The 27,191-nt window shown below is 40.5% G+C and overlaps 4 protein-coding genes across 6 annotated transcripts; 2 read left to right on the forward strand and 2 right to left on the reverse strand.

Moving 5' to 3' along the window:
• rbsn (rabenosyn, RAB effector) lies at positions 1–7,367 on the forward strand. Its single transcript, XM_028581836.1, has 12 exons — positions 1–126; positions 971–1,256; positions 1,673–1,807; positions 2,323–2,423; positions 2,550–2,595; positions 2,700–2,861; positions 2,967–3,229; positions 3,426–3,496; positions 3,608–3,694; positions 3,808–3,910; positions 4,133–4,237; positions 4,330–7,367. Exons 2-12 carry the CDS (start codon positions 1,094–1,096, stop codon positions 5,425–5,427), a joined length of 2,334 nt encoding a protein of 777 aa, XP_028437637.1. The 5' UTR covers positions 1–126; positions 971–1,093; the 3' UTR covers positions 5,428–7,367.
• A 297-nt stretch (positions 7,368–7,664) lies between these two features.
• On the reverse strand, positions 7,665–9,926 carry mrps25 (mitochondrial ribosomal protein S25). The gene is made up of 4 exons (XM_028581840.1): positions 9,653–9,926; positions 8,779–8,885; positions 8,569–8,656; positions 7,665–8,159 (listed from the first exon to the last, which is right to left on the reverse strand). The coding sequence occupies exons 1-4, from the start codon at positions 9,784–9,786 to the stop codon at positions 7,970–7,972; spliced, it is 519 nt and encodes a 172-aa protein (XP_028437641.1). The 5' UTR covers positions 9,787–9,926; the 3' UTR covers positions 7,665–7,969.
• Positions 9,927–10,336: 410 nt separating this feature from the next.
• On the reverse strand, positions 10,337–23,201 carry nr2c2 (nuclear receptor subfamily 2, group C, member 2). 3 transcript variants are annotated; one of them, XM_028581838.1, is made up of 15 exons: positions 23,068–23,201; positions 20,896–20,981; positions 20,515–20,610; positions 20,084–20,284; positions 19,816–19,921; positions 17,347–17,526; positions 16,992–17,148; positions 16,767–16,857; positions 15,996–16,141; positions 15,538–15,715; positions 14,999–15,120; positions 14,759–14,898; positions 14,138–14,275; positions 13,865–13,970; positions 10,337–12,766 (listed from the first exon to the last, which is right to left on the reverse strand). In XM_028581838.1, exons 2-15 carry the CDS (start codon positions 20,953–20,955, stop codon positions 12,592–12,594), a joined length of 1,896 nt encoding a protein of 631 aa, XP_028437639.1. In that variant the 5' UTR covers positions 20,956–20,981; positions 23,068–23,201; the 3' UTR covers positions 10,337–12,591. The 3 variants fall into 3 exon arrangements, with proteins under 3 accessions (XP_028437639.1, XP_028437638.1, XP_028437640.1); XM_028581837.1 differs by having other exon boundaries at positions 12,594–12,766; positions 13,771–13,970; XM_028581839.1 differs by lacking the exons at positions 10,337–12,766; positions 13,865–13,970 and having other exon boundaries at positions 14,158–14,275; positions 14,727–14,898.
• Positions 23,202–24,404: 1,203 nt separating this feature from the next.
• Positions 24,405–27,042, forward strand: b3galt4 (UDP-Gal:betaGlcNAc beta 1,3-galactosyltransferase, polypeptide 4). Its single transcript, XM_028583844.1, has one exon. It carries the CDS (start codon positions 24,838–24,840, stop codon positions 25,963–25,965), a length of 1,128 nt encoding a protein of 375 aa, XP_028439645.1. The 5' UTR covers positions 24,405–24,837; the 3' UTR covers positions 25,966–27,042.
• Positions 27,043–27,191: the final 149 nt, after the last annotated feature.

A 27,191-nucleotide genomic window follows, 5' to 3' on the forward strand; every position in this document is an offset into this window, starting at 1 on the left:
TCGTGTCATTTGTCCCTCTTCTCTTCCCTTACCAACTGAATGCTAATCACACGACCAGGCAGGGCTACTGCTGCTGCAGCTGGTGTTGTCGAGCTGTCAACCACATAGTTGTTATTGGATTGATTTGTAAGTATAACGGATTCATCGTGTTGATTAATCCGTTTTTTGACGTTATTTATCGACGTGTTTTGAACAACGAGATTAACTAGAGAAATGATGGCTACAGAAAGCGAGTGCTGCTGTTAGCTAGCATGTTGCAGCTAACGTTTTCTGCTCAGTATAACGGCGGCCAACGTTACATTAAATAACATAACTTTAGCCGTCGGATAGTTAATTTGCAAATATCACATAGCGAGTAAAATAGTGCTCGCTTGTATTTAGAAAAAACAACAACTTATCGTCTAGATGGGTGTGTTTTTTTCGCTGACTGCGTGGGTTGGACACAGGCTGAAGAGTAAACTCAACGTTAGCTAGTTGATGTACTAGTAAAAATGTAGCGGTAAAACTTAATCTACGTTCATTTTGACGTGCATGGGATCCAGAAAACGTATGCAACGTTAAGTCGCTGTAATCGTTGTAAGATGTTTGATGTAAAATATTAATGCAACTCATAAAACTGTCTGCAGTAACGTTAGCTCATTTGCTAGACTCTCAAAAAAGAACATGTAGCTAAGTTAAGTTAACGTTACGGCGGGACTAGGGTGGCTGTCATTTTAAACCTTTGTTACTACACGATAATAAGTCTGTACAGGCGTAATAACCACACTTGACCGTATGAATATATCTCAGCTTTACAATAATCTCCAATTAAGTGTGTATGTCAGATATTGCTGTGATGCTGTGTATCGAAGTTCGCTACCCACCCCTTTCTGCCTCCCATGTTGTACATCACAAATCCCCCAAGGTATCAGGAATTTCCTTGCTAAAAATGTGTAGCCTCAATGTCATTGTGCTTTGCCCCACTATTCAGTGTCCCAGGACATTCTTTGGCGTGATGGAGCTATTATGGGGTGGGTTGCACACCCCATAACATGTGGACCAAAGCAAAGTCCCACCTTGCACCCCTTCTCCCAAAACATAGCCCACAGCTGTCATGGCCTCCAGTTATCCACCCCCCTTTGAGGGCACAGGTGAAGTGAAGGAGGGCTTTCTTTGCCCGCTGTGCCTGAAGGACCTTCAGTCCTTCTACCAACTCCAAGACCACTATGAGGAAGAGCACTCTGGGGATGACCGCCATGTTCGGGGACAGCTTAAAAGTGAGTCCAATTGATTGTACTTTGCAGACTCTGCTCACAGCCACAATGCCATTTAAGTTGTAAAAAAAATAAAATATAAATAAAAATAACTTTGCATTGACTATGGCCTTCTTAAAAAGCAGTTTAAGGAGTACAGTTTGCATTTGATATACAGTACACTGCAGTGTTTGCCAAGGGGAAATTGTTGCCAGGATGAATTGGCAAAATATTCTACTGCAGGGAGGGACAGTAGATGAAACAGGAAAATGATAAAAATGTAGAGAGGATGAATCTTGGTTGGAAACAAGAGGCATGGAAGAGGGTTAGCTCTCGGATTTGTATGCAGTTGTTCAGATTAATAATGAAACTAGAGAGTTGGATGTGGATGTTCTTGTGGACTTGGAGGTAGCTGTGCTAATGTATTTGTGTGTGCACAGGTCTGGTTCAGAAGGCAAAGAAAGCAAAAGACAAGCTGTTGAAAAGGGATGGAGATGACAGACCGGATACAGGCAGTTATGAGTCCTTCTACTACGGTGGAGTGGACCCCTACATGTGGGAGCCTCAGGAACTGGGTGAGACTGGAAACTTGGTGGAAATAAATCTCCACTTTTTTTTTTTTTTTTTTTTGGCTTGGTTTTAGGGCTGGGCGATATGGAGAAAATCAAATATCACGATATTTTTGACCAAATACCTCGATATCGATACCGCAAAGATATTGTAGTGTTGACTATTGGTGCTTTCACAAAATATTTACACAAGGAGATTTTTGATAAATATTCAACAGTAATGTGGGTAAAGGCAAATAATAGAACATTTACAACAGTCTGGTAAGTTCAGAAAATGACATCACTTTACTGTAATGCAGCCTTTAAAACCAGGAAAAGACAACACTTGTGCCATATTCCGATATCCAAAATCTAAGACGATATCTAGTCTCCTATCACAATATCGATAGAATATCGACATATTGCCCAGCTCTACTTGGTTTGTCATATAATTTGGATAAAATTAAATTAGTATTGATAAGGACTAAAAGCGGCTTTTAAGCATGTGGAACTCTTACACTTTCCTTTCTCTGCTTTTGTAGGAGCAACCAGAAGTCACCTGGACTTCTTTAAAAAACACCGGGCAGCCAGGATAGATCACTATGTCATTGAGGTCAACAAGCTCATCATTAGACTGGAAAAAGTATGCTTCGTACAATAGCACAAATCACAACTCATTCACACCATAAATCTATTCCTGCTATTGTAAAAATTAACCTAAACATGGGCGTAACTGTGCCAAATCATTTACTATGAAAACTTGTTTCAGTTGACATCATTTGACAGGATCAACTCGGATGCCGCCAAAATCAGAGGTTTGTCCACATACGTGTATTCATAAAAAATCGGACTCCTCAGTGTATGTCAATAGGATTTATTTAATATTGTAAATGAATGCGTGTTCATCCTCCTTTTATAGCCATTGAGAAGTCAGTGGTGTCATGGGTGAATGACTCGGATGTCCCGCTCTGTCCTGACTGTGGAAACAAGTTCAACATCCGGAACAGGCGACACCACTGTCGTCTCTGTGGGTCCATCATGTGTAGGAAGTGTATGGAGTTTATCCCCTTACCTTTGGCTCGTACGTATGAACAAAACCTGTGCAAACTAGAGAAAATCATCAGATATCTAGTTTTGCCATATGTGTCTCAAAGCTGCAAAATGTTTGCCTTTTATCTTTTCACAGAAAAGCTGATTATTGGGACACGAGAGGCCCTGTGTGTACCTGGAAGCCCCATTCAGTCCCAGTCTCCCCCAGCAGGAGGTGGCAGCAGTGGGATGGGCTCCAGGAGAGGCAGCATCAGCAGCCTGAGCAGCGTTACCTCCATACTGGAGGAAAAGGACGACGAGAAGATCCGCTGCTGTCACCACTGTATGGACACGCTGCTGAAGATACAGCAGAAGTTGGAAGAGAAGGACCACATGCCGGATGTAGTGAAACTTTACGAGGTTGGCGCATCAAAAAGTCTCGTAGTTAAAATGAAAAGGATCACTACGTGTCTTTTTCTGTGTCTTGCAGTGGATGCGGTGTTTTCTTTTAAAGCACTTGAGTTGTATCTACACTGTTGTATCTGTCCCATCGTTCAGTGTTTGTCTTTTGGGGTTTCCTGTTTGTTCACTTGCTCCAAACTTGTCTTCCTGTCAGAGGCTGAGGATGTGCATGGAGAAGGTGGATGAAAAGGCTCCAGAATACATCAGAATGGCAGAGTCGCTCAAGTAAGCCCAGTTAAAAAGCAATTATTTAATAAGCATTCCTGTGAGAAATCATTTTTGGATCTTTGATTTGAGAGACTGCGCACTAACCGCCATGGCTGTATGCTTTCACAGTGCCGGAGAAACCACATACAATCTTGACACTGCTGGCGGACTGAGACTGGAAGTGCAGAAATACTACGAACTAATTGATGCCCTGAGGTAGATGTCGGTCATAAATGACTGTTTCAAAATTGAACAGATGTCTTCTCATTTTTGTCAAATATGGAGTTTTTAAAAAGATCAAATGGAGTTCTGTGTTTTTTTTTCCGCAGTAAGAAAATTTTAACACTAAGAGCAAAAGATGATCCACCACCGCATCCAAAGGCCCTCCAGCTGCAGAGGATGATCCGCTATACAGCCACACTATTTGTCCAGGTGAAGTTCAGACAATTCTCAGCATGAAAAGAGACCTACAGCAAGCCTCATTCGGACAGAATAAATATTACACACTCAAGAAATAAATTCTGTCACAATGGGGCTGTACAGTATCTCTCCAATCATCACTCAATTACATTTATACAACAGATACATATGTCTTTCTCCTTTGATCCTTTCTTTCCCTGAATTCATCCATTCTTCATGTCCTCCTTGTTTTAGGAGAAACTGTTAGGTCTCATGTCTTTGCCCACTAAGGATAAATATGAAGAGCTTAAAGAAAAGAGGAAACGGGAACAAGAGAAGAGACTGCAACAAGAGAGACTGGTGAGATTGTGTACCGATACTTTTCTGTTGATATTTTATACACATAACGAGTTACTAAATATTTTTACTTCATGTATTTTTCTGCTCAACAGGCAACCCAGGAGACCCTGAAGAGAAGGCAGGAGTCTGAGAAAAACCGTCAACCTCCCAGTACTAATGGAGAGCTGCCGCAGGCCCCTAGAGCTCCACGCATGACCAAAGCTGGCGGCTGGTTGCCCTCCGCAGACTCCGTCCATGCATGCAGCGAGCTGGAGGACCCCCTGCTGCAGCAGATTGAGAACATACAGTCATTCCTCCGTCAGGCACGGGAGGCCCAGAGGACAGACGAGGTGGCCATGTTGGAGGAAAACTTGCGTCAGCTGCAGGATGAATACGACCAGCAGCAGACCAGCCTGGCCATCGTGCTCTCCCAGAAGCTGGCTGAGGAGGAGAGCTTGCAGCAGGGGGAGCTAGATCGTCTGCAAGCCTGGGAAAGGGAGGAGAGGGAGCATTGGGGCCCCACTGTGGCCTCCTCCCAGCCTCCCTTCACTTGGGAGAGGTCTCTGGATATCAGTCCGGCAGGGGTCTTCCAAGAAGAGGAAGACAATGAAGCAGAGGACCTGACTCCGAAAGCTGAGAGGAGTCCGTCCTCTGTAAGAGCGTTCCCTGCTCTTACAAGCCAGGAAGAGTCACCTCCCAGGCTGAGGAGCTTAGGGGGGCATGTAACCCCCCCTGGTGGTGAAGGACAGAACACTGCCTCCCTTAACCCTTTCGATGAGGACTCTACTCCCATTGAGGAGGATCCATCCAATCCCTTCTTTGAGGACATAAAGAGGGAACACAAAGAGGTAAGCAACGGGAAGAAAGAATACAACCCATTTGATGAAGAGGTCCAGGCGGACAAACAGGCGGAGACCGTACCTAGCAATCCTTTTGAGGAGGGCGACGACACCGACGCAGGTAACCCTTTCCTGGAAGCCTCCGGGAATTCTCCAGGAGTCTCGACCAACCCCTTTGACGGGGATGATGATGAAGTTTTGCCCGACGTGGATATGATAGAGGAGGAACTGCTGTTGCAGCAGATTGACAACATTAGAGCCTACATTTTTGATGCCAAGCTCAGTGGCCGTCTCGACGAGGTGGAGCTCTTGTCAGAGAACCTGAGAGAGCTACAGCACACCCTACAAGAACAGAAGAAAAAGAAGCACTGATACCTTTCCCTCAAAATCCCCGATTACCTGCTACTTCCCAAGTCCTGCAAGGCTAGCTCACTTTACAATAACTAATGAGCCCACTGGTTTTAGTTTGGGTGAGGTCTGCTGCATCACAAAAAGATTAGGTTAGTCCCAAAATTAAATATGCACTTGAGCTAAATAGTCTGGAGTGACTCCCTTAATTTCCAAACATCTTTCTTAACCACTTATCCTGTACAGGGTCGCAGAGGGCTGGAGCCTTTCCCAGCATGCACAGTCTGAAAGCACTGCAAGTAAACATCCATCTGTACAGCATGTTGCTGTTATTAACCCTGTTGTATCAGGGAAAACACAAACAATTGAGGACAGAATAATGCCATTTAAACAATGTTTTTGTTGTTGTTGTCAGATATTTGTTTGATCGAGTGTGGCTGTAGTAGTCAGGATGGGTGATTTGGAGCTCTGGCAGAAGCTATAAACAAAGTCAAGATGGAAATGTTGCCAAGGGTGAACAAATGGAAACCAAGCAATTGATGCACGTTTCCAAATGTATCGTTTAACAAAAGTTGCCCTTTAATTCCATTGAGATTAGTGCCCTCTCGTTGCACCAACGACTTTAGTTTCTGGTAATTGAACTTCCTGCTGTTCATTGAACCAATACCAAAGAACCCAGCCATGCATTACTGTTCTACCTGGACCACAAACATTCAGACAAAATAATTATCTGATAATTTCATTAGAAACAAATTAAATGAGACTTCTATGACCATATTTGGACAGCCTAGTGTTTGAAGGAAACTGATCATTATAATAGTTGTTATATATTGAAATCTAATCACAGGCTAACATTTCTAATTCAGTCCCGCTTGTCGTTGCAGAGCCTGTGATCACTTTGTGACCTAGATTTGTAAGAAATTGAAACGCACATTGCACAGAATCAAGCCATTGTTGTTGCCCCTGTTAAGTGTCACTCATACGGACTATGACGACATTATCACGGGGACAAGCTTTTAATCCTTGATCAACTATGAACAACCACATGTACATCTGCAAATACAATGTGTATGACAAGAGCTGAATAAGTATTTGTTCTAACAGCTTAATTTCTTTTACAGTGAAAAATGAATGTTAACCTATCTCTATTAGGTGACACTTTCTGTCTGTATGGTGTTACTCTAGCAGATTCAGATCAGTAATCTTATTTTGTGTATCTTGTCAGTCATGTTGGCCTTTGCATGGATGCGTTTTAGACCTTTTACTTTTGTCTTTTAAAAGCATAGTCAATGCCACGTTGAACAAAGTATTTTCCACGTCCTACTGTGTGGCCCCTAAAAGTTGTGATCTTAACAGTGGCACTACTGATCCAACTGAGCACCTCGGTTGCACGATTCATGTGTCTGTTTCTTTAAAGTGCTGTTGGCCTTTCGATCGAGCTAGTGGCCAAGCTTCCTGCTTACTTTTTTTTTTTATACATTTGGACATACTGATAAAATCTCGTAACTCACCTAGCTGCTGTTCGGTGCTGTCTGCTAAGATCTGTATGTAAAGCATGTTATCTGTTCAGTAGTTTCATCTAAGAAGTTCATTCAAAGTTTATCCAACCAGCACTCATAAACATACTAAACACTATCTGCCCCAGCACATCATAGGCAACTTCAAGTCAAGTAACAAAGAAAGTTTTACTTAAACCTTGTGTGTACAGAAGTTTATCTGTATTTGTAAAGATCAACTAAACTCTTGGAGGTCAATGCAACATTTTAGCTAGGATTTTGTGTCAGTTAAATTAACACTACACGAATGCCATCAAGTATTATCACTGAGTGCTGCTAAGCCTTTACATGATTTGTCATAGTGCTTTCCTGTCAGTCATAAAGTCCATATTTCTCTTCATAAACAAAAAACTGTTTTGTATTGTCTGTTGATCTCGCACTTGATTTTTGATGTCCACAGAAGATTTTAAGCAAAACATGCAACACTAAATGTTTTGTGACAGTGTAAATAACTTGAGGAGCTTCTTCATGTGTATTAGCAGTTGATTTTAGTTAATTTGGTAAAACAATTTAGACACACATCAATTTATTAACTTTAGAAAACTCCCATCTCAGCACCAATAAAATTGTCATCTCTGTAAAATGTTTGTCATTCTTGCCATAAATCTGGTAACATGTTCAATCTCAACTCGATACTGCCTCTTGCATGAAAATACTTAGGATTTAGATTTTCCTAATGTTTACACAGAGCAACAACTACCGCCACACAGGCAAATCATTTTTATTTGTTTAGATTGCAGTGTTGACACTGCTTGATGTAAATTGAATCCTGATGTGTGGATTTTTCAACCCCATCACATAAAAACACCGGGTGTGACAACAAGCTAGTCATGTTTTGGTAAGTTTCTGCTACTCATGTGGACTGGAGGGTCTCAGTCCAGCCAGTGGCGTTCTCACAATGCACAGCATCAGTGGGACCCATTTAGTTACATGAATTTACAACAAAATATGCAATGCGGTAGTCCTTATATGTAATCTTACAATATCAACAGTGCCGTATTGTCCACTTCTCACTCATGTGATGCTGCCATCTGGGCACGATATTTGCCCGTCATCTCCTTGGGCAGCGGCGTGCTGCCAGGACATGGCACCTGGCCCTCCACCTCACAGATACACTCCCTCAGACAGTACTTTTTGGGCCCAAAGTTGGCGGGGTTGGACGCCTGCATCTTGGCTCGAGCCTCAGCTTGTAACACTTCTCTGTAAACAGCGAAGGAGTAAAATCAATATATTTATAGATTATCTGGTCACTGCTGGGATGGGCCTTTTTCACAGAACACATTTGACGTGTCATTGTGGGAAAAGCACATTTGTAAATATAAAACTAATGATGGCTAAACTGCATTTTGCTGCTCCTGTATTGTGCATGCTGGCTCACCATGACACTGTCATGGCTTACTAGAACACTTGAATATACAGAGCAATCATTCATGTTATTCCTAACATGAATGATGACCTGTGCTTTTCCTACTCTGACAAATCAAAATATCTGCTTGCCCAAGTACATTCATGGTTCTCTATAGGTAGTGATCTTATAACATCCATCAGGAATACATGGATGGGACTTTAATATATACTACCTAACTCACAACAACTCTCAATAGCTTACTCTGATTTGCCCAAAATCTTCTTGACATGTTGTGAAATTTGTTTGTGGTCCTTCCCTTCCACATCTACTAGAACTTGCTCCCCATCGTCTGCAAAAGAGACAGAGGATATTAACCCAAGCTTGATACAATAAATAATAATAATAATAATAATAATAATAATAATAATAATAATAATACTACAGGTCAAACAAGAGTGGAAGGATACACACCCAGGTAGAACTTCAAGAATGGTGATGGTGTCATATTTTTGAACATCATTATTTGAAGCCACTGGTTTTTGTACTGAATCTGAGGAATATTGAAGAACACAAACTTTCTGCAAAACAGAGAGAGAAAGTACACAATTTAAGAACAGCTTCACATGAGAGGCAGTCTGACTTCTTCTAAATACATTTTTTGAGAAAACAAACCGCAACACAAGTGATTTTTTTTTTTTTTTTTTTTGGTTAGTTTAAGTTAAAAAATATTTGTGGTTCTGATTAATGGACCAAACCACAGTTGTTTAATTTACCCAACTGTTCCATACTATTTTCTTATTAACAGTTGTCATAGCAATGGTCTTAAAGGCTGACTTAAGTGAGTTTTCTGAAGTTATTTAATCTAGCCAAGGAAACCGGAAAAATATGTCCACACACATTACTCATGATCTTTGAACATTGTCACATGTATTTATCTTCTGTAATAGCGATTCAGTTGTTAAATGTGAAATATAATTAAATGCTTCAAAGATCCACAGAAGTATTCATGTATACCAAGTTAAGTGTAATTGATGAGAAAAAAAAACAGGTGCTGGTAACTTTACATTTTATGCATGACATTTGAAACAGCGTTCTATGCATCGAGCTAGCTATCACTTCAGATGTCATGCATAAAATGCACGTTACTTTTTCACAGTAACGTTAATAGCTATGGACATGTATTGTATAAGATAAAGTTATTATAATGTTGAATTGAGATTGACAGAATTACGCATGCGCACTGAGCAGACACCGTTTTTTAGTGTGGTGGTACTTAATATGGTTTTGAAACATACATTTGCAGTGTTTTAGTTAGCTAGCTGAGCTAGCTGTTGTTAGCTCTGACCTTGCTCCGTCGCTAAGTTCTCCATGTGTGTTGTAATTGACCGTCATGATCTTCACTCTGTTTTTGAAGATGATGTCGCCTTTATGGAGATATTCCAGAGTCCTCCTGATCGGAAACCTTCCTTTCATAGGCATTTTAAAGTCCTTTGTTATTTACAAATACCATTTGAAAGCAGCCTGCACCTGGATGTAGAGACCAGAGCGAGTAGTCGTAGAAGCAGACCGAGGCGCCTTTTGATGACGTCAAAAGTCGTTGTCACCCGAGCTACCGAGGGAGCGACTTGCAGAAAAAGACAAATAACAAATAGCCTACAATAAAACAATTAATTGTTGCAACAACAAAAAATACAAAGAAGGAAAATAAATAACTAAAAACAAGAAAGCCAATTCTTACTTACTTATATGTTTTGTTCTTGATCTTTTCTCCTTTATTGAACAACACATTTACAAACAGCATGGCAGGTTGAACATTGTATTAAAATCCTTATGTGTCTGACTACAGAATACTGACTGCAGGTTTTTCTGACCAATAGTTTGAGTGAATGAGTCATCTTTTTGTGGGGTGATGTTGTCTATGTTGTTACCAAAAAAAAACTTTCAAATACCATTGGTCATTGTTTCACTTTAGCTGTAATATCCAGGTTTTGGACATCGGACAGACGTTTTCATTACAGACTCAGTCATGTCATATTTCATAATTGTTTATTTCTTTTATAGCGTGTGGCTTCAGAGAAGCCAGCCTCAGAGACTGGAATGCTGATACAGGAGCTTAGTCTTTAATACATTTGTGTTATATTTTCATCGGTGTGAGGTAGAAATGTGGGGTCATGACAAACTTGAGAAAAACATGAATGTTGTTTCTCAATCTCAATGTTTGAAGAAATACATTTTACATGAGCAGAAAAACAAAGTACATTTACATTGTATAAAATTTTAACCATAGGATACTCAATCCACACACAAAAGAATTTGCTAATCTAATATCCTCTAATGTGGGAGCTGCTCATGGTAAATATTTTAAAGCCACAACATTTAAATAAACATTTTCAAATAGCATTTAATAAAATGCACTTAAGCAACTTCTTCATGCACTGCAATGCACTATAAAATTCATAACAATGCTTGTTTTTAGGGCAAACAGCGACAAGATTATAAAACCCATCTTAAAAACAACATGCACTCATTTTAATGAAACTACATTTAAAAAGGTCATTTCACAACAGTGCTTTTATAAACAGTCTGTACGGGTTTCAAACCCCAAATATTACAATTGACATTTATTTAACAAGACATAATCATTATTGACTTCTTTACATTCCCATTATCATTCATGTTGCTGTGGATGCCTATTCTGAACCATTATACAAGAGGGTGAGCTGATGCAAGTCTCAATAAGGTCTTTAAGACGCACTCGAGACTGGCTTCCTAGAAGACCTGGGGTTTTTTTAAATCAGGGAAACCTGCCCAAAAGTACTTTAAGTACACTTAGTATGCAACAAATTTAAGTTTTTAGAAAACACAGAAAACCCAAAGTATTAGTCAGCATGAACACGGAGGCTGATTGATGTGCACACTTAAGAGTACAAATGCAAACACAAGTACAAAAACAGTAGCATAGCTACACATAAGTAACATTTCTGAACCCCAAATCTTTAAATAAAAAAAAAAAAAAACTGCCATTGATAAATATACAAAATGCAGATTGAGAAGCATTGTCATGACACTGATGGGACAGAAGGAAATAACAAATTGATTGTCGTAAAGGGAAAAGTGATGAAGTGATTGCACAGGTTATATTAGCAACATGTTCATGATAATCTAGAAATAAGTGTACCTAAACATAAAAGCACTCCCAAAGCTAAAATCTCTGAGATGTCATTCAGTATAAAAAAAAACACATATGGTCATCTTAACTGGCTAATAGTTGCTTTGTGAATGTGAGTTAAAAGTGAAACTGAATGAAATCAGGTCATGTTGTAATGCACTGTGTGGTAGATAAATGCTATGAAAGACAGTCCATATGAATACAGATTAAGGACAAATTCATTGAGGTTTGAGTTAGTGTTTGTACCTGATTGGAGTTATCATTCTAACTATTATTTAAATGTATTTAAAGTAAAGAACTGTACATTAATGTCTCTCACCTTTGAGGAAATGGTGTCAATTTCAAAATTGAAGAGAGAGACAATCATTGCAGCATGTTACTATTACTTGTGGTATGACGTTCAGAAAAGTCATACTTAGTCTTTGTAATAGCCTGAATTCTCAATTTAGCAGCACATTCTTTCAAATACCAGTTTATACTGCTCCAATGTTCCAAAATACCAACATAAACAAATACTTAACAGCTTCAAAGTACACTTTAAAGTAAGGACTTTACTTTAGTCTTTAGACTTTTAAATAGGTGAAATTTCACTTTCACACGTACGATTTCTGTTTCGGCTTGTCGATACAGCTCATCTATTATCTGCAACCTAATGCGATATAATGTATGGGATAAATATGAGAGCATGGTAAGGCTTAGATAAGACTACGACAATTTGAAAGGCTTAGTTCAAAAGGTAAAATAGGCTACATGTGTGATTAGCTTGAAGTGCCATAAAGACATTAAAGGAGATTAGAACAGTTGCAGCTGCAGAGGATTCCTTTTCCATTCAGTACAGATGTACTGAGTTTAGAGCCAGAAATGTAAGAATACCACACTGTGTCAGCTCCAGAAAACATTCCAAGTGTCATCCTGGTTTTCTAATCGCCAATTATCTTAATCTATCAAGGATTCCTGAATGACTTTGCACCATGCATCGTTACAAAACAAGGGGCCGCTGCAGAACTTTAAACTGGGGTTCAACGGTAATCCCCACGAGAGACAAATAAGAGTACCTGAAGTGGAGACTCGCTAATCTTTAATTTGACAGTTCTGGGTGCTGGAGTGATGGGGTGTCATTCTGTAGGGTCAGAGTCCTGGCCGTTATACTCAGCCGTCTCCATCTTGAGGATGTAGGGAATGATGCTGTCAATAGAAACATCACCTATCAAGCCAGTGAAAAAGAGCTCCTCTGTGATGCCCGAGTTCATGAGGCGCAGGGCTGGGAGACGAGTCAGGATGCGGGTCAACCTGGGGAAACAAGCACACAACAATTACTGCAAAGTCATCTGGAGATCTTAAGATGATCCTTATTGTGCATTTACAGTGCCAAAATCTATGTCAGTTAGCTAGACAGACAGCTAAATCCTCTATACCAGTGATTCCCAGCCTTTTTTTGTCAGATGTAGTCCCACAGCAGCATCAGAGGAGCTCAAGTACCCCTCAACACCACTGATCGTGTCCCAAATGTATTCATTTTAATGTATTTTAAACTACAAAAGTGGATATAGTGGGTTAGGATTAGGGTTAGGGTAAATCTATGTCAGAGGTGTCAAACTCAATTTCACTACGGGCCACACTGGAAACTAAGAATGACATCAAGGCCCGGACATGTTTAGTTTATTCACATGCTTTTATTTCATCGAAAAAGTCAAGGATCTTTTACTAGATTATTGCGTGTCTAATGTAGTCTTCTCACTTACAGTTTGGTCCACATAAAGAAAAGCCCCCAAAACATCAGGAAAAGCGGCAATAACATCGGAAAAAAAGGCACCAAAAGCATCTGCAAAAGTGACAAAAACTTTAGAAAAAGCTACAAAAACTAGACGGGCCAAAATGTATTGTGAACCTAAACTGATATACGGGCCTGCAAGGGGCCGGATTTGGCCCGCGGGCCTTGAGTTTGACACGTGTGGTCTATGTCCTGGATTTGTCTATGTTTAGGCTTGGTTTCTTTATTTCTGTATTGGTCAGGTTTGCATTCTTACTACTACTACCACTTGGAGTGGATGTTTCAACCTATAACACAGTACTTTTAGCTTTCTATCATTTGAGCTACTACACAATCTTTTCGTGTACCATCGGCAACTGCATAAGTACCCCCTGGGGCACACATACTCAAGGTTGGGAATCACTGCCCCGTACCTTAAGCTCTCAAGGAATAGAGGATACTTTTCAGGTTCCCAAGTAGGTAGCACTTAAGTATTATTGTGAAGATTGAACTACATATCAGGTTAAACCTCTTTTAAACTTACTTTCACAACGATCACCTGTAATTCACTATGGCTTACTGCTACCACTATGGTGGGGAGGTTGAGCTGACTGGTTAGACTGGAGGTATGAATGCACCTGTAGGTGTCATCTGGGTAGGTTTTCTGAATGTAGTCCTGCAGCTCCATCAAGGCTTTCTCCTGGAACTTCTCAATCTGCCCACTGCTGTCCACACCTGGGTGATCTGATGAAGTCAAACACACAACAGTTGTTGTCCAAACTGCAAATACAAGTAATTTATTCAAATCAATTTCACTCTTCCATGGAATTCTTTTTATTTGAATGATGAATGCTTGAATGTCTATTATTAACTTGACTAAGAAAAGCAGAAACTCCTCGAAGCAGACTCACCAGGGCTGAACAACACTATAGCTTTCAGGTAGGCATATTCGTAGCTGTCAGTCTCCAACCTCGTCATGCTGTTACAGAACTCCTGGAACTTCCAAATGTGCTCCATCACCTGCTTCACCCTCTCCCCCGAAAGCTTGTCTGGGAGAGAAGAAAATGTTTCACATATTAAGATTCATAACTTACTTTAAGCTTTATCTAACCAGGAAAGGCACTTAAAAAATTAAAACAAATACATATCACCATCAAAGGTTGTCCCCATTACTGTAAGTTAATGACAGATTGTTTTCATGTTGTTTCTGTGGTATCTGAGCCATCATGTATGAAACAAACACTGATGTAGCACCATCTGTGGCTCGTAAGTGTAATACCCGAATGTGTAACAACAGAATGATGAAACACATTATTTTTCAAAATCTAATCAACAAAGCCAACAATGCCACAAGTGTTTGACATATCAATAAAACAATGGGAGAAAACATGGCTATAGTCCTCCCCAGACGTTCTTCTACGCTTTAGGTCTAGTCTGTTATGACAACACAAAATAAAAATCACATTTCTTGACTCCAGTTTGTACGTGTGTGTGTCCTACTGAGGAGGGATGACGAGGTCTGTGGTCCATACCATCCTGGATGCTGCTCTGAAGGTGGTTGATGATGGCAGCGAGGATGGTCGACAGGTTCATCTCATGAGCGCACTGAGCAAGACCCAAAGTGAACAGCTCATTCCAGCAGGCTCGCACCAAACTGGTGTTTGCCTCCTGACTGAGAAAAAAAAAAAACTAGATGAGTGTGAGCATGTAGACAATAATGCAAGGGGCTTAACTGTATAATGTATGTCTTCCTGTGTCAAATGCATTCTCACCCAAGAGCTGAAAAGGCAGGGATAGAGCGTGCCCAGTGCATGGAGAGAAAGAGCAGTCTAGATGCTGACTCACAGATGTAGTGTACATTCAGATACTCGGGCATGGGGCTGGGCATGGTCAGCTAGATCAAGAGGAAAAGATAGAGAAGGAGGACATAGGAGAGAAAGTTATATATAAAATATCTGACAAATGACTACCTACAGATGAATGCCAAAGTAAAAGAAACACAAACAAGTGTCTCAATTGCCATTGACAACAAGCCACTTGAACAGTGTCTGTATGTTTTGACAGAATACAGCTTTAGCTAATACACAATTCAAGACTGTAAGGTAAACATGCATGTACATGATGGTCTTCATTTTTAAGAATTAGCCATATGCATAAAAGGCTTTTTTAATTGTTTTGTAATTTTATGACCCAGTGGCCCTTTCCCTCTCTTGTTGACAACTCAGTCAATTTGTATCCCTAAATCATAAATAATAAGTATCAAATGTGTGTGTTGTTTGGGCCATTAGCTGTATCAGTTGACCTCACCCACCTTAAAGCCAACATGGCTGTCTGTGAGCAGTGGTCCTTCCACCTCAATGATGGGGGTCTCCTGGTCTCGACCAATCAGCTGGATGGTTGTTCCACCGACACACTGAGGCTTATCTGCCAGACTCAGTCCAACCCCTACTTCAGGTGGGTTGAAAACTTTGGCCAAGGTGTCAAAGGCACTGTGCACAACAAACAGACAGACACAGACACACACCAGACACACACACACACACACACCTTCCTTTAAATTACCTAATTTGACAGAAAACTCTCTGCAACATAAATAAAAATGTGTTTTGTCATTTGTTTTTACTTGTTTGCCTCTGTAGAGACAAACATGCTCAATTTGAAATAATCTGACCAAGAAAAGATGAGAATTCATGAGGGGCCTGTTGAAGTGATGAGACGTTGCAGATACTGCTAACAAACTCCCCTCCACTCTGTGAACTGCTGACTGACCGTGTTATCTCGCTGGCAGATTGCTCCTCATGTTGGCTGTCTGAGGTATCACCATTGTTTAGAGTCTCTCTTAGTGAGTCACTCAGGTTTGCCAGTGATGTTACCACATTGGCTAGTGTCCCCAAGTCTCCCTGCCCAGGATCCATCTGAAGACAAATGACACAATGCAGATCATTTTCAATCAAATAGGTCAGCTGAACTGGGATCCACTATAGACACAAAATAGTGTGTCCTAAACTGGAGCACAAGTACACACAAGTACAAAAATGAGTTGTAGCAATGACAAATGCTTCTTTAAACATATTAAAAGGATAAATAAAGAACAATCTGTTGTTCTAAAACCAGCCACCTGCAGCTCTATATTTTTCTTTTGGTTCATAGTTCATGGTGCCTTTCTCTCTTATTGTCAACATTGAGGACACAGTTATCTTGTTTGAATAAACTTTATTGGAACTGTCAATGGACAAACCGACTGGGAGCTCAGTCCTTACGTACAGTGTGAACATAAAAGTTGCATGTTCTGGCAAAAAGGCAGATTAAAACATGTACTGTGAGTTATACAGTACAAGATGAATAAAAACAGGTTTACAGATTCTCAACCTTTGAAAACCTTTCAACCAAAAATCTTTATTTTTTTTTTACCTCAAAATTCTACACCAAATATAACAGCCTTAGCTGCAATAGCAACAAAACCTTCCAACATCTCAGGAGACAGACAGCAGCAGAACAGGCAGGCAGTTATATTTACAGTAACTGCAGTAGCAGCTATACCTTTGAGTCAGTGGCCAGCAGCAAAGTTCCATCACTTTGGATGACTGGCTGCTGGATATTAACCAGCATGCCCTGGTCCAGCAGGCTGGATCTGCACATGTCACAGAGCATTATCATCATCATCATCATCATCATCATAATCCAGTTCACATATCAACAACATCAACAGCTGAGAGATAGAACAACAGAGGATGAGGTTTGTCTGTAGCTCTGATTCCCACTGACCTGGAGCCTTCTGTCTCTGTATCAGAGATAAAGGTTGGTGTGGCGATGAGCGGACTGTTTAGGTCCTTGCGAATGTAGATCTTCTGGGTGGAGGCAGCACAGTTGGCATGCTTCTCTCTGGGCACTACGTCGACTGGCTTTCTCTCACTCTGGACAGCTGAGAACAGACAAAAAGAAAATGTTAGAACTACTTTTACTGTCTAATGCAGGCAAAAAAACAATATTCCAGACTTTGTAAATTATATTTTTGAGGGAACTTCAAGACCTGCAGATACCCTGATAATACCTGATGTGTTTTTGAGTGTTTTTGTCAACATGTTTTCGTATGGTGTCCTGGATTTGGATGCAAACTCACAGTCAGTCTTCATCCCCATGTTAAGGCATTTCCTTAACCGGCAGAACTGGCAGCGATTGCGGTGGTGTTTGTTGATAATGCAGTCCTGTTTACTGCGGCAGCTGTAGGTCAGGTTCTTCCTCACGCTCCGCTTGAAGAAGCCTTTACATCCCTCACAACTGACTGCTCCGTAGTGACGCCCTGAAAACAGAGAAAACTAGTCAGTGTGTGAGCCACTGTGTGCACCTTTGATTGCTGACAATGTGCAGCATTGACTCAGGAACATGCAACACACCAAGCTAACGGACGGATGTGTATCCGAGTGTGTGACGGACTTGAACTAAAAGGTTTATGGACCCTATTGAAGTGCTTGACAGCTTAAACTTCACAACAGCTGGAAATATGAGTGACAATGATAATTGTTTGGGTTGTAACTTTAAAACACTTACATTCACTGATCATAATCTACATGATTTTGAACAAGATATTGACCCTGAAAATAATTTTCTTAACAATATGAACAACAACTGTTGTTATTACTCAATCATTTTAACACAAACATAAAATTTGAACCTGGAATGTTAATCATTCATTTCAATAGCAGAACATCAAAGAATACTTAAGTCATCTAAATTTAAACCAGGTGATAGCCATATCTCAGACCTGGCTTACCACTGAGAAGGGTGTGGATTATGAGTTGAATGGATAGGACGTGAACTACGTCAATAGGGAGAATAAAAAAGGAGATGGAGTGGCTGGCTTTGTATGTAGATAGAAGATTAAATTATGAAATTTTGAAAAATATGACAACTAATATACTGATGATGTGGTGGGGATTATACTGATCTGACAATCTGATAATACTGAAATATTTAAGAATAGTATGGAAAGATTGTTTGCCAAGAAAGATCACAAAGCTGTGTTCATTTGTGGGGATTTTAATTTAGATCTCTTAAATCCCAACAAGCACAACCTGACTGATCAATTTATCGATGTAATGTTCAGTATGATTTTTCTTCTACTAACCAAGCAGAATAACATCTCACTGTGCAACTCTAATTGACAACATATTCACAAACCGAATGGACAATAGCATAAAGAGCGTGTTACTGCTAAATGACATAAGTGACCAGTTTTTGTGATTTGTGTTTGTGATCTTGTGATTTAAAAAGGAATTACTAAAACATAACTGGAAAAAAATGTATGATAAAATTGATACCAACAGAGCTAATGATACATTCCTGACAATATTTAAATCATTATATGATGAATACTGTCCTTTAAAACAATTTAACAAAAAGCAAAAATTCATAGAGAAACCATGGATGAAAAAGGGACTTCAAAATGCAAAAAAAGGAATACCTTGTATAAAGAATTCATAAAATACAGAACTATAGAAGCAGATAACAAGTACAAAAGATATACAAATAAATTGACTAGTATTATGAGGATAAGTAAGAAAGTATTATAATAAAATATTAAACGATAATAAAAATGATATCAAGTGCATATGGAATGTGTTAAATACTATAATCAGGAATGGATCAATAAATATATAAACTACCCTCAGTATTTTATAGATGAGAGGACTGTTAGCAATTTGTCAATCAATACACTGGAAAAGTATGGTAATAGAGGGGTTGTACTTAATTGGATGAAAAGTTACATAAGTAACAGACTTCAATTTGTGCAAAAAGGGGAGTTCAGATCAGAGTGCTCGGGTATCACTTGTGGAGTCCCACAGGGGTCAATGTTGGGTCCCAAATGATTTATTCTGTATATAAATGACATATGTCGGGTGACAAACCTCTTACATTTTGTGATTTTTGCCGACGATACTAATATTTTCTGTTCTGGGGAATATTTGCAGCAAATCTGAAACAACAGTATGTTCTGACAAAGCTTAAAAGTATGTGTATTTTGATTTGTGGGGTGCTTTTGTGGAATAGTCTGAATGAATCGATATACACATAGTGTAAACATGTTGCAATTTAAAATAAGGTACAAAAGATTTATTTTTGAAAAGTACCGAAGTGAGGAAAGAGAGTTACACTGATGTTATGTTTTTTTTCTTCCTTATCTTAATATCTAGATAAAGTAGGACGTAAATTGGAGTAGTATTTTTTGTTATTATTTAAAATGGTCTGTTTGATTTATCTTGTTTGACTATGATTTAGTTGTGGTAAAGACTTGGGGTAGGACCTGATCAGCCTAGGGCCTTAACCTATCCCTTTTCGAACGGGTCGAGTGTTATGTTGAAATTTCTTTTTTGTTATATATATATATATATATATATATATATATAAAACTTTTTTTATTTGTTTATACATTTTAAATATATCTTTTAATAGTTCAAAATAAATATTTCATTCATTCTTTTCATTCATTCATTCATTCAAAACATTCAGTTACATTTGGCATCAGGATACACGAGTCAAAACACACACAAATCCTTACTTCATCAGGTAATGCAGCTCTAAGCTTTAGTACCTGAAGCCTTGTCCCCACACACCACACAGTACTCCACTGGCTGTGGCCGGCTCAAGTCCCCTGACTGCCCTAACAACCGTTCCATTGACACTGGATCTGTGACGATCTGAAAAGCAATGTCAAACACAGGCCATTAATCTTGTGTTTCACCTTAAAAATGTCAAAATTATGGTTATGACATTGACTGACAACAAATATCAAGACTAAGAAGATATTGCCAATAGTATCAACACTAAGAACCTTAGGGTGATATTATGGGGAAATGTACCTGTATCCTTCCTGGCATCAGGCTGTCTGCAGCAGTGAAGATGAGCTGCTTAGTGTTGTGGCTGTCTGGTGAGGCCAGGATAACCTTGCCAGCCCCTGAGCTGTCGGCCGTAGTCAGAATGAACTGCTGTTTGGGAGCACAGGACGGCTTCATCGCTGTCACGATCTGGATCTTCTGACCTGTCTGCTGGTCAGTTACAATCTGAGGGTGTTAGAGATGGAAGAGGGAGACAGAAAGAGAGGGAGGTGGAAATAAACACGCACCAATGGGGTTGAAGTTAAAAAAAGAAAGAAGACAGAGTGCCATTGAAGGTGGGAGAGATAAGTCACGTTTTAACTTGTTCGTTGCTAATGCGCCAAAAAAGGACAACATCAACAGGTAGCAGCAGTGTCACAAATGAAGTCAAATAATGTTGAGATTACAGCAGTTACCTGTATCCTTTGTGGTGTTGTGGCAGGCTCAGTGGAGATGACCTGAAAGCGCTGTGGAGACTCACTCATCACTGAGTCTGAAGGAGACGATGACACCTACATTTTGAAACACATTTCAACAATCTTAAAGACATACAAATTACAATCAATAAGTCTGCAACACATATATTTTACTTGCATTTTATTATACAACACTTTTATGTGAATATAGGTCTGAACGGTCTAGAAAACCTCTGTCTATAGAAAGTATGTATCCATGGCAACAAATAAAAGCAGCAGCATTATATTATTTCAACTTAAATAACCTTTGTATGGGTTATATGGAACAACTCAGACTGCTAACAAACAGTGCATCATGAAATTCTCCCTCTGCATGCTCACCTCTGCCTCGTGCTCAGATTCCACTTTCTGCTGAGAGAGCAGATTCAGGTTGGTCGTCATGATGATGTAAGGGTCATTAGTGAGGTCTGTTAGGAAAGATGCCACGGACAATAAACCACAAAGGTGCAAACTGTCACAGAAGAGCAGGCCAACACTACGACAGATTTACTGTATGAATACAATGTCAGTGCTGGTGGATCATAGATGACATGATGACATTGGTTGAATTACAAAAGTTTAATCCGTGATAAAAGTTAATTTCTTCTTGATGACTTAGAGGGGATGATTTGTCTGATTTTATGTGACTTGGATGATGTAGCAGCACAGCAATTATTCAACTCTCCATTAATTTGACGCACTGTTAAAAACATAAGTGTCCAAAAAGAAATTGCTGTCACAAAAAAACGTCACTCAAGACATCAAAAAAAAAGTGAAACGTTGTTTGGGTCGTTCGAGAGAAAACTCAGATTGGACAGTTAGTCTAGCTAGCTCTCTCAATTTACCATGCAGAGATCTGAGGAGCAGTTAACCATAGTCCTCATAGGAGTTTAAAATTCCAACACAAAGAAAGCGGAAGGAAACGGACATAGGCAAAAAGACATGCATCCGGCGGAATTTCCTGCGGCATCGGAGCAATCCCATGGAACGTCGTGAATATAGACTATGTCACCAGAAGCCAAGTCTATGACCTCTGAGTGCGACCTAGACATGAGATTTGAGTGACGGTTGATAACTAGATTATACTACAGTCTGATGAAACCTCACATTTTCCAATATGACACTGTAACAAAGGCAGACAACTGATGTCCCTATATAGAAATGTACCACCTTTTATATGAACATCCCTACATAACATAACGGCTGCTTTTCTTGCAGTCTTCGCTTCTATTTTTAGGTAACAAATCCGGTGTGTCACTTTACATGTGACTTTATACTGAAAGTTTTGCACCTCTGCATATTCACACACAGAGAATAAGCTGACACCACAGAAAAAGATTTTACTTCATTAGAAAAAAAGATTGCGAAAATGTTATAGTTGAACTCTGAAATCTGAGTGTTTGCACTTTTGTTAAATGTTTTTCTTTCTATGTAATAGTTGTCTAAAGAGCAAAAAGAACTACGTGAAAAAAACCACAAATCATCAAATGCTAAGTGACCACACATTGAGATCACTGCATTTTGTAACAGTTGGCCGAAGTGCATCAAATCAGTGAAGAAACACTGTAATAAAGTATTATCCACTGAGGCTATGGACATCTCCCCTACCCAGTCTGTTGGTTCTTGAAAGCCGATAAAACTGTATAGCAATTGTGAGTGAACACTATGCATTTGGGCATCTCCTTTGGCAGAATTACGTAAGTAATAGCATCTACTCCAACCACTAATTACCTCCTTTGCACTCGACTGATTTGGGATTATAACAAATAATAATTTGACAGTATGAACTGATCAATGTGCCTGCAGTAGCTCCTATGCTACTCCTATGCTCACTGACCAAAGGGAGGAGCATGCTGCTTCATATTGTTTACCGATTGGTCTAACAGAGTGCCCATCAGCACCTCCCTTTACAAACGCATCACAATACACAGAACAAAATGGACAATCTGGCAGTCAGCCAATAATACTGGAGACGAATCCTTGTGATATATATTAGAGCAATTTTCTTTCCAGACAGTAGAGCAGCCGACTGTTGATGTACTGGTAGTAAATCTAGAAATGCATCTTTGTTGAATAATGTAATAGTCATGTCAACACACTTAAGTCCCCGAGATGGCAAAGGTAATAGGGTCGAGTTCAACTGCAGCTTTTCTATGTTAGCTGTTTAAGCTAGCTTAATATAATCAAACGGAACAACGACTGCAGAAAGAGCTGACTGCACCCGTCTCTCCCCCTGGATTTGTCATTCTAGCATGCAGGGATTGGTTCAGGTTCCAGTCTACAGAGGTGTCACATATTAATAGTTAGTGTAACTGTCTGTTAAGCACATCAGCATAGCCAGACTCCGCCCAGCGTTTCACGGTCCTTGCCCGCATCCCGAGCTGCCAGAGTCGGGCAGGAAGCAAGCTCCGCATCGGCTAGCTAACAAGTTAGCTACAAGATTAGCTGCGCTCTTTTATCATCCAGTATCTCAGGGAGCTTTCTACGGTTTTCAATCCGGGACTGAGAACTTACCTTCGAGAAACGCTGGTCAAAGATTTCGGACTCTCTGCTCTTTTATAAAATATTTGTTTTGGTTTTCTTCTGTTAAAGGTCATAGTTCGTGACCCCGCACCGCCAGCGCATTGATGATGGTTGAGGGTTTTTTTTCTCCTTCCTCTCTGTCGTGTCCCCGCGCGCCTCCAACACCCCCCACCCACCCTTGGCGCGAGCCAGACAGAACTGACGTCATCATGTCTGACTGTCTATGGACTTTGTTGTCAAGTTATGTATTATACAATTAACACAATAAAAGTGTACTAACAGACGTATTAGAGACATACGTATCATAAGCATTGTTTTCTTGTCTGCTCTCTTCGATAAAATAGAAGATTGAGAGAAATTGTGACGACTACATTAAGTCAAGGAGGTGTCATATAAGACAATACATATAACTTATCTGGTAAACAAATGGTTTAAAATGTTATATATTTCTATAATAAATAAATAAAAAGTCAAGATATACCACATCCTTTAAAGAAAAATGGAGGTAATGGATTTGTTTAGTTTTGCAACCTCAAGTAAACCACTACCCTAAATAATATAGAATGGACATCAGTGGACTGGAAGGCTGCTGAGGTCTCTCTGGACTCACTCACTAACTGTAACTGGACTTACATTTACATTTATATTCTTTGCAACTTTGGCATAGTGCAATATAAATCTTTTTGTACAATTTATATTATTCCCCATTTTGCAAATCTAATGCCCAACCTGCACACTATGCATGCACCTTTAAAGGGTATATTTTTTGTTTACTTTTTAGTCTTTTACTTGTTTGTATCTATCTATCTATCTATCTATCTATCTATCTATCTATCTATCTATCTATCTATCTATCTATCTATCTTGAATAAACAAATACATCATCTATTAACACGCATTTCTTTCCAGTTTTCTTTGTGCACTTAGTTCCATTTTCCATGAGAATGACTTCAAATTGGCATTAACCATTTGCTTGCATTTGCATGATCATCTCTCCCATTTTATGGAAACAACAATTAGGACTTTATTGTCCAACCTCATAAAAAAGGAAGTACTCTGAATGACCACCAGGTGTCGGCCTGCACCACCAGGTGTGATAGGACCAGTCCAGCGCACGACAGAGAGTTATTCAAATTATGAAAATCGCTATGATTTGCCCATATTGCAACTATCTTCGGAATCTGAATTTAAATAGCTTTAATGCATTAGGTCAACATTTGTCGATACTGAAAACCAATAAGGATTTTGATGGTAATTCTGCATATAGGCTACGCCTATGGGATAGCCTACTCAGACTTCTCATCACAAGCAGAAGGCATCTCATCGCCAGAGCGCGTTACCACGAAAGGGTCATTCTGATCATTGGGCATATTTTCCCTTTGTTGCAATTGACCCCAGAGTACCTCCACGTTGGCTAAAGAATCAGGGCAGAAATACCTTCGGGCTGCTGCCTAATCGACCGTTCCATGCATTTGCGCAGCTGCATCCCACTTTTGTAAAAACGGACTGGGCTGCAGCAGCACAAGGGTAGCCTATACCAGCTCCTTTTACCGCATCCTCACGGACACCTACTCTCCTCCGGCTGCTGCTGCGCGTTACTGCACCTCTGATCAAAGAGGCAAGGAGGCCAGGAGCTGAGGAAACGCAATGCTAGCAGAATGATTTTAACCAGGGAGACAAGGGAGGAGGACCGGTGAGAAACAGGCGAGTTGTAACAGATAACCTACAGCGGTCTTTAGAGCTGCGCAGTGGTAGTGGAGGATGATTATGGTCGGACGGGGAGTATGGGTAGGCCTATGTAAGCCCCGGTTTGGTAAGCGGGGGGGCAGGCTTGGTGTTATGCCTTATCTGTGCGCGGCGATAGCGAGCGCATCCCTGTTGGCTCTGCTCTTTGTGGACTTCATCGAGTCATGGGTCACCTCCATGAGCATGAACACGGTGGTGGAGCCGCACGCAGGCATCATCCCCCCGCAGAGCGTCTCTCCCACCAGACCCGAGGAGTTCCTGCTCATGCCCAGCCCGCTCGTGTGCCAGCGTGCCAAGCCATACCTCATTACCATGGTTACCTCGGCTCCTGCCAACCAGAGGGCACGCCAAGCCATCAGGAACACCTGGGGAGGGGAGGTGGAGGTGAGGGGCCTGCGGGTCATGACCCTATTCATGGTAGGCGTGGCGTCTGACCCTGGACTGGCTAAGCTGCTGATAGAGGAGGCCAGAGAGCGAGGAGACCTGATCCAGGGGCGTTTTCTGGACACCTACTCAAATCTCACCCTAAAAACATTGTCCTTGCTGGGCTGGGCCCGCCGGTTCTGCCCTCAGGCTCACTTCATGGCCAAAGTGGATGATGACGTCCTGTTCAATCCCAGCGCTCTCCTGCACTACCTAAACAAGAGCCGTAACCCCTATGAACAAGGAGACTTGTACCTTGGTAGGGTGCATCTCCATGTGGCCCCGGACCGTGATCCAGAGAGCAAGCACTACCTCCCTGCAGGGGCCTACCCTCCTTCTGTCTTTCCGGACTATTGCAGTGGTACGGCCTATGTTCTGTCCCGCTCTGCATTGCTCAAGATTTCCCTGGCAGCCTCTGCATCACCTTTATCCACACCTCTGCCTCCTGAGGATGTGTTTGTTGGTCTGTGTGCCCGGACAGCTGGAGTGCTGCCCTCGCACTGCCCACTCTTCTCTGGTGGCCCAGGTGTGCCATACGGGCGCTGCTGCTATCAGGCCATGGTGTCCATCCACCACATCCCACCCAGGGAGATGCTCCACTACTGGGCTGATGTCCATACATCACACCCTTGCTCCTGGCTGAGTCTGCGTGCTTCTCTGGGGCTCTGCAAAGTCAGGGCAATGCTAGGGTCAGCCCTGGGGCTGGAACAGGGATTGTGATAAGGAAAACTGTATTTATTGGGGCTGTGCCTCGCTTCAATACTGTGAACAGCACAAGTGCTCTTCAGGCTGTAAAATGTCACTATTTTTATAGCTTTATTTTTTTAAACAGTATTGTGTATTTAACCGGCTTTTTCTTTGCAGGAAAGAGTATGATCAGCTGGTTGTATGAAGTAGTGTCACAGTAGTCATAAGCTATCCTTAGACTGTTACAGCATCATTCATTACCACCGACACATACTGTAGATGTAGAATAAACAATGGCATGCTGACACTGAGGAAATACAGCTGACTATGTGATGAATGCACAAGTATTTCTAACACACAAGTCTGGCATCTATAGGCTGCTACCTTCACATAAATAACAACTGTTAAGTCTATCACCAGGTACTTCAAGTGTAGATGTTAGTCTATTAAGATGCCTAAATGCATGATGCTCCAATTAATAGTACAATAACCACAGGCTTAGGAAGAAAGTAATACAAAAAGAAATGCATTCACTAAACCTTTTATGTTCAAAAGAGAAACATAATTACCTCAGTAGCCTACAGGATGTATCCGATTAATTTCAATATTGTGTTTTCAGAAATAATAATGACATGATTATGTGCAACCTACCATTAATTGGACAGTTGAAATTGTAGACAGTGAGATGTATTTGTCCAGATCTGGGAACAGACGAGGAATTTAATCTTTTGTCTTTGGAGGCTTGGTGATTCTGCTGCCTCATATCATCTGACATCAAAACTATAACCATTAGACTTGTACACCGCTATAATCCTAATGAATTGTACTTTTCGCTGTAATAGTGAAATTAAATATTAAGTGGGATGTGAATGACGGTGTTCTGTCAGCGCAGCGAGTATGGTATGGCTACACCGCATATCTATTCTGGGATAGGGGAAAAAAATGCTCGTTTGTTAGCATTTATAACGGAAGGGGAGGGACATCAGATGTCAGGTTTAATCAAGCAAAGTTATCCGTTGAGCCAGAAGACCACCAGAGGTACATTTTTAAAAGACAGTTTACAATGTGTCAGGATGAAGCCTCAGGCTTCTTGATCCACTCACAATGTATACAAAGAGAAAGTCTGTGTGTTTACACTCAGGAAATATGTTTGAATCAAATATGGTCAACAATAAACTACTCTGTATCTTATGGGAGTGTCTCGAAGTTTGTTCCACTTGTTCAATTATTCCAGTAATAAAGTGTATGTTACTGGAAAC

This window comes from Perca flavescens, chromosome 7 (genome assembly GCF_004354835.1).
Source record: "Perca flavescens isolate YP-PL-M2 chromosome 7, PFLA_1.0, whole genome shotgun sequence".
Lineage (NCBI taxonomy): Eukaryota > Metazoa > Chordata > Actinopteri > Perciformes > Percidae > Perca > Perca flavescens.

Coding starts and splice junctions, on each gene's coding strand:
- rbsn (XM_028581836.1), top strand. CDS start 1,094: ATGGCCTCCAGTTATCCACCCCCCTTTGAGGGCACAGGTGAAGTGAAG. Junction 1,257..1,672: donor TGTTCGGGGACAGCTTAAAA/GTGAGTCCAATT, acceptor GTGTGTGCACAG/GTCTGGTTCAGAAGGCAAAG. Junction 4,238..4,329: donor GACTGCAACAAGAGAGACTG/GTGAGATTGTGT, acceptor TCTGCTCAACAG/GCAACCCAGGAGACCCTGAA.
- mrps25 (XM_028581840.1), bottom strand. CDS start 9,786: ATGCCTATGAAAGGAAGGTTTCCGATCAGGAGGACTCTGGAATATCTC. Junction 8,886..9,652: donor GAACTTAGCGACGGAGCAAG/GTCAGAGCTAAC, acceptor TCTGTTTTGCAG/AAAGTTTGTGTTCTTCAATA. Junction 8,657..8,778: donor ATTCTTGAAGTTCTACCTGG/GTGTGTATCCTT, acceptor TCTCTTTTGCAG/ACGATGGGGAGCAAGTTCTA.
- nr2c2 (XM_028581837.1), bottom strand. CDS start 20,955: ATGACGACCAACCTGAATCTGCTCTCTCAGCAGAAAGTGGAATCTGAG. Junction 17,149..17,346: donor CATGGGGATGAAGACTGACT/GTGAGTTTGCAT, acceptor GTCTGTTCTCAG/CTGTCCAGAGTGAGAGAAAG. Junction 15,121..15,537: donor ACAGCCATGTTGGCTTTAAG/GTGGGTGAGGTC, acceptor CTCTTGATCTAG/CTGACCATGCCCAGCCCCAT.
- b3galt4 (XM_028583844.1), top strand. CDS start 24,838: ATGATTATGGTCGGACGGGGAGTATGGGTAGGCCTATGTAAGCCCCGG.